The sequence below is a fragment of the Haliotis rufescens genome, unplaced genomic scaffold, assembly GCF_023055435.1.
Source record: "Haliotis rufescens isolate VD_foot unplaced genomic scaffold, xgHalRufe1.0.p SCAF_15, whole genome shotgun sequence".
Lineage (NCBI taxonomy): Eukaryota > Metazoa > Mollusca > Gastropoda > Lepetellida > Haliotidae > Haliotis > Haliotis rufescens.
Window position 1 is genome coordinate 4,437,647 of NW_025963835.1, and position 6,606 is coordinate 4,444,252.

The 6,606-nt window shown below is 40.2% G+C and overlaps 1 protein-coding gene across 1 annotated transcript in view; it reads right to left on the reverse strand.

Annotated features, from left to right (window-relative positions):
• LOC124134963 (inactive peptidyl-prolyl cis-trans isomerase FKBP6-like) overlaps positions 1 to 882 on the reverse strand; it is a 31,117-nt gene extending 30,235 nt beyond the window's left edge. The window contains exon 1 of the mRNA XM_046500080.2: positions 591 to 882. Within this exon, the coding sequence (XP_046356036.2) occupies positions 591 to 681 (91 nt within the window). The 5' untranslated portion in view covers positions 682 to 882. The remainder of the gene's footprint in view (positions 1 to 590) is intronic.
• Positions 883 to 6,606: the final 5,724 nt, after the last annotated feature.

Genomic DNA, 6,606 nt, shown 5'->3' on the forward strand with positions numbered 1-6,606 from the left:
CGTGATACTTAAAACAACACTGACTTTCAAATACTTTCACCATATATTGTATGAAAGACATGTAACTGAAAGCAAAAGTTAACAAGGCAATTATTTACCTAAATAAATGGTACCGTATTCAACGTAATAAGCGCCACACTCTAATAAGCGCCCATGGCGATATTTGCTAAGATATTGGCTAGTGAACAATCCCAATTAGCAACCCTTCCGATTGATCAATGTACACAAGACTTATTTGTTCGTGTATAATACACACTCATGTGTAATATGCACCCTTAATTACAGGCAATTAAATTCTGTAAAATACATCTGTCGTATATTAACATTTCAGGCGTGAGTCCCAAAATAATTTGGTTCATATAGTAGTCTGAGCTAATCATAGTATACACAAGAACACTACAATCTACTGGTGTGAGATGGGTGTAGTGCTGACAAACCACACATTATAACCTGGGCGAGTCTGGGATGCTAGCAGGCCTAAGGGACGCAACTCTGCACAGCGTAGTGCCTTAGATGACAAATATCAACCATGCCCCCACATTAGCATGATTAGCTATGAACTGCTGATAAACAACAAAGACGGTTCATACCTTGTTCCTGGTCCTCAGCCAAGGAAAGGATTACTTCTTTACTTTGTCGGAGGTCATTCAGGTCGATACCTTCTTCCAGACGAACCGCCATGTCGTCAGCCTGAACAAAACAATGACAACAACTAAACAGACTGACGTGCCATGATCATAGCTTATTTCTCCCTTGCATCAGTCGTGATGCAGATCATTCAGTCTGTCAAGAACTTAATTAACTGTACAATCCTATTAATATTTGAAACGGACACATCCCTTGAAAATATCATATGACATATCAGCTTTGTCTAATGCTGGATAACCCAATATCCAAAAATAGAACAGCTTTACTGGAAAGCTCTCAGCGGCAGCCAATCAGAATGCTTTTCCATGACATAATGACCAAATTTACATTGACCATGTTGAGAAAATCTAGCTATGATTTTAAATTTTAAAAGGAAACATCATCATGATCATAGATTTCACTAAAAACGATTCATAATACACCAAAGTGAGAGTCAACAGGCCGACCACCTACCCTCTGAATACATGTACATCGACATTTGCAAATCAATTAATTTGTTTATTGTTGTTGATTATGTTTTGTGGCTAAAATTAAAGACACAAGAAAAGACATGGTGATACTTTACTGTGTACAGTATCTAGTGAGGCAAGTCACATGTTTTTGGTTTTGGTTTGTTGTTTTTAACGCCGCACTCAGCAATATTCCAGCTATATGACGGTGGTCTGTAAATAATCGAGTCTGGACCTGACAATCCAGTGATTTACGACATGAGCATCGATACACGCAATTGGGACCGATGCCCTTCATCAACCAAGTCACCGAGCCTGACCACCCGATCCCGTTAGTCGCCTTTTACGACAAGCATAGTCGCCTTTTATGGCAGGTATGGGTTGCTGAAGACCTATTCTACCTCGGATCTTCACGGGTCTGATGAACGCCTCCTGGGTATTTATCAGACCGCCTCCATGGTCTAGTGGTAGAGTCTGCCCGGAGAGAGGAATGGTTGCATCACTTGCAAGATGAAGTTAGTTGATAAATGAGGGTCCTGATGGGAGGGTCCCATAAGCAGTAAGCAGTAAAATTTAGGGTACTTTTTCATTAAGCAGTCATTTTTCTTCTTTTTCAATAAAATCGTCGCGAAAATGTTTTGGGGTCGCATATTTGTTTCACAAAAATGCCAAATGAATTTTTCAACAAATATTATGATATTATCACCAGGTAAGTATATAGCTTAGGGCACAAATAACTGTATATTATAACAGGTTAACATACGAAACACTGTAAATGTCTAATTAGCCTTAGGGATCACTGAATTATCTATTGTTTTAATCAGAGACCATATTATATGGTCTCTGTTTTAATTCAGCAGGCATCCTTCATCGGGGCCAGTATTACAAAGGGTGTAACTAGTGTCATTGATATAGTCTAGGAAATATGTCAAATTTCTCTTTGTGTCCCTATTGTACCGTAGAATTTTTAATCCAAACTTTTTTGGCCCGATACAATCGCACATTTCCTGCAATCCGGTGAAGGATTGTACATGTTTCTTAAACTTATCAAAGAGTGCGTGTGCCTCAGGATCAAGAGGAAGCCTAGATATTGTGATATGTGACAAAGACAGGCCTGGCCCGAACACTATAAAATGATACCCAAACATTAGGGAGGAGAGCGCGGTTTGGTAATTGGTATTTCGATGTTGATGTGAGTGAGTATGATTTTACGCTGCGTTTGGCAATATTCCAGCAATATCACGGCGGGAGACACCAGAAATGGACTTCACACATTGTACCCATATCGGGAATCGAACCCGGGTCTTCGGCATGACGTGCGAACGCTTTAACCACTAGGCTACCCGACCGCCCTCGATGGTGATGTATTTGATACGGGTATCATATAGTTGTGTTTTGGACCTTAAGTTTGCAGTGTTTTCAGCCTAGTAACGCTTTGATAACGTTTGTAATTTTGTGTCAAATCCAGTTTCAAGAGTATACTTTCTTTTGCCCGGCAGTTTACATAGTCTTTAGAGAAAGTTAGGTTTTGACGCCGAGATTAGAGAGCATACCAATCACTCTTCTGATTATACATAACGATTGCTCAACGTGCGTGCGTGCGTGCGTGTGCTTGTACTAGTCTGCACTGATACCGCTTTAAAGAGCCAGCCTACCGAGATACCATGCCGAAGTTGAACATGAATACACCACTCAGACACAGTATACTGACTCCGAGCCGACCAGCCTTTTTTTAGCCCCTAAATGCCGAGCGCCAGACTGAACAAGTACCATATTTTAACGTATTTTGGTATGACGCTGCCAGGGACCGAACCCCCGACCTTCCGCTCTTCGGGCTGAAAGACATGGAATTCCTTGGTATAACGGTACACCCCTACCCTTTTAGGTCGCGAGTATTATAAAGTTAACAATTAGGGTTTTGCCATGACCTACAAAATTAGACGCCCCCCTGGATCCCAAAAATTACTTCAAAGGGTTCTTACAGGAAATATGAGGGTCCTGAAAAGTAATGAAATTATGTGGTGCTCTTTACAGTAAGATCTGATCATTACTTTTATGACATGACCTTTATATTTCTTGTCAAGAATTTGGTACAAGGCATGTTTTTGTGTATCCCTTAGCATGCCTTATATTCTTTGTCTGGTCCATTCTATACATTTGGGCATACTGGACACACATTTCTGTATGGTGTAGAAACGTGTTCAACATCTACTCTTTGGCGTTGAGATTTTCCTTGTGATGCTGAGACACAGGTAGGGATGTAATGATGGCTACAAACATCTTACATAATTTCAACCTAACTGAGACGATAAACTGAAATCCCAAGAGGTCAACAGCTTACAAACTGACAGCCCACATATGGAGGGCAACATCTGGCTACATTATGTAAACTGGCCTTCTTAACTTGACAGGTGAGGTACTTTATCATCAGAGCTTTGAGAGGGAGATTTGGGGGGCATCTCAAAAGCCCAAATTGTTCATGGTGCATAAAAAAATTTAGAGCAATCAGGCTTTGTACTTCACCTGAATATTTGGGTAAGACTTCCGCCAGTATCTCCCTCTAAACAAATTATGTAATTAAATGAACTGAGTGTGAATGCATAGGACATACATCTGCTGGAGGTGGAATACGGGGGATATGGGCATTACATTATTTGTTTCAGGCAAAATTTTAAATAATTTAATTATTATTGAAGACAAAAACAATCTATCATTGATAACCAATTTCGGTTTTAGCACAATGTTCGCAGTGGTAACATTGATAACGACTTCATTTGTTGATTCAGTGATAAACAAGTGCAAAAGTGAGAGTGGCCCACTAATACCCCCCACCCGCCTAGTGTGTCAGTAGTTTCAAATTAAATAGCTAGGATAGGGTTAGGGTTTGAAAAATTCATAAAAAAATGGAAAATTACTAAAAACAATTTTTTTCTTTTGACTGCACCCCTCCATATGACACAGATTATATGTACTAAGTTTGAGATGAATCCACTGAATAGTTTAAGAGAAATCGTGAGGACAAAGTTTTCGGATGGATGGACGGCGGGCAGGCGGACGGACGGAACCTTGGTATAACTATATTACCCCCGACCTTAAAGGTCGGGGGTATAATAATAGGTTTAAATTCAAGGTTATGACATGGGGACAAAGTTCATGTTGTAATACAAGTACTGTGTACCTAAAGACTCCAACTTCAAACACAAAACAAAAATGTTCATATCAAAACCTGATTTATTTCTGCATCCAAGTGTACATAACCCCACTGCATGGATCTGTTGTCTATCTTCAGGCCAGCAGTGTCAGACACGATGTAGATAAAGGACAACCTAGCTGACATAAGTCAGGCTTATACTGGATGCTAACTATTGCATCCTATACATATACAAAGGAACAAAACTAATTACCCGAGTCCTGGGAACACAAAATCATTGGCTGCTTGAATCATTAAAACTGATCAAAATTGTACTTTATGACTGATAGTGCTTTTCTAGTAATATAAAAACTAAAAGTTCAGATTATCAATGGTTAATTTTCTTCCACCTAACATTGAAGTTATCCATAAAAGGCTAAAGGCTTCTGAGCATGTGCAATGACATGACAGTAAAATTCTTGGAAACTGCGTCGCCACCCTCAGACCTTCATGACTTGGACCCACCAAGATTATTACCGGAGTAGGAACCTGGTTCCATGCTGTAATGGTATACACTAGGGCTGGTACGGGTAACTCGGGTACTCGGGTACTCGGGTCGGTCCTGAGAAGGACCTGGGTACCCACAGGACTACCTGGACCCGTGGTTAGTCACGTGATATATTGTGATCTACAACTGTATATGGCTACACTACAAGTCACTGATGTTCGCATTTCTTTCTGACCATGCACCCATTCCTTCTGAATTCTATATGTTTGAATAAAGATAAAGCTATAGTCAACTGCCGTGTATGCATGACCAGATTGTTTTAAACGTGTATCTTAATACATTTTGTCCAGGGCTACGGTCAAACTATTCCCAACAAGAGTTTGCCACTAACGTGGCTATATCCCCCGCCCCTGTTGCAGAATTTATGACATAATTAAATCTAAACAAACCCTACTTTTATTAACCGAAGTGGAACTTGTCATGGAAATTGTAAAAAAAAGAAGAGTTTGGAACCTAAGTCCATCTTGTTGCCATGGAAACGTAAAAAATAGATTTTTCTAAAATTTCTAAATAGGAAAAGGCACCAGTTCAGCATGTGTCTGACAGACCTGCAAAGTTGGATGAAAAAATATTGAACGGTTTATGAGTTATGCTCCGGAAACGAACCCTACCCTCACAGAACCTAAGTCCATCTTGTTGCCATGGAAACATAAAAAATAAAATTTCTAAAATTTCTAAATAGCAAGGTTCAGCATGATCTTAACAGACCTGCAAAGTTTCATGACAAAAATATTGAACAGTTTCTGAGTTATGCGCCGGAAACGAAACATGACAGATGGACGTACGGACGGACGGACGGGGGATGATCAAACATTTTGTATCTATCTCTTGAGACCTGCAGCGGGTACCCGGGTAGGGTCAGGTAATAGGGGGCTGAGTATCCAGGTAGTAAATTTGGACTCATCCCAGCCCTAGTATACACGATCCTCACATCAGCAACACGTTCAGCCATGATATCTTCAACTCCTACATGTGAATTTGTCTTCAGCTCATACTGACTCTACAACAGGATCTGAATTTGTCTGCAACTCATACTGAATCTACAACAGGATCTGAATTTGTCTGCAACTCATACTGAATCTACAACAGGATCTGAATTTGTCTGCAACTCATACTGAATCTACAACAGGATCTGAATTTGTCTTCAGCTCATACTGAATCTACAACAGGATCTGAATTTGTCTGCCGCTCATACTGAATCTACAACAGGATCTGAATTTGTCTTCAGCTCATACTGAATCTACAACAGGACCTGAATTTGTCTTCAGCTCATACTGAATCTACAACAGGATCTGAATTTGTCTGCAGCTCATACTGAATCTACAACAGGATCTGAATTTGTCTTCAGCTCATACTGACTCTACAACAGGACCTGAATTTGTCTGCAGCTCACACTGACTCTACAACAGGACCTGAATTTGTCTTCAGCTCATACTGACTCTACAACAGGACCTGAATTTGTCTTCAGCTCATACTGACTCTACAACAGGATCTGAATTTGTCTTCAGCTCATACTGACTCTACAACAGGATCTGAATTTGTCTTCAGCTCATACTGACTCTACAACAGGATCTGAATTTGTCTTCAGCTCATACTGACTCTACAACAGGACCTGAATTTGTTGATGTCCCCAGCATTATCACCATTATCACAGTGAAACAAAATATACACATTTGGAAGCTTTTCTACCCAAACCAGAACGGGCAATATCAAGTTTACTTACAAATTGTCATGAGTGAGTGAGTGAGTTGGGTTTAATGCCGCTTTAAACAGTATTCCAGTTATACCGCGGCGTGTCAGCTTAATGTGGG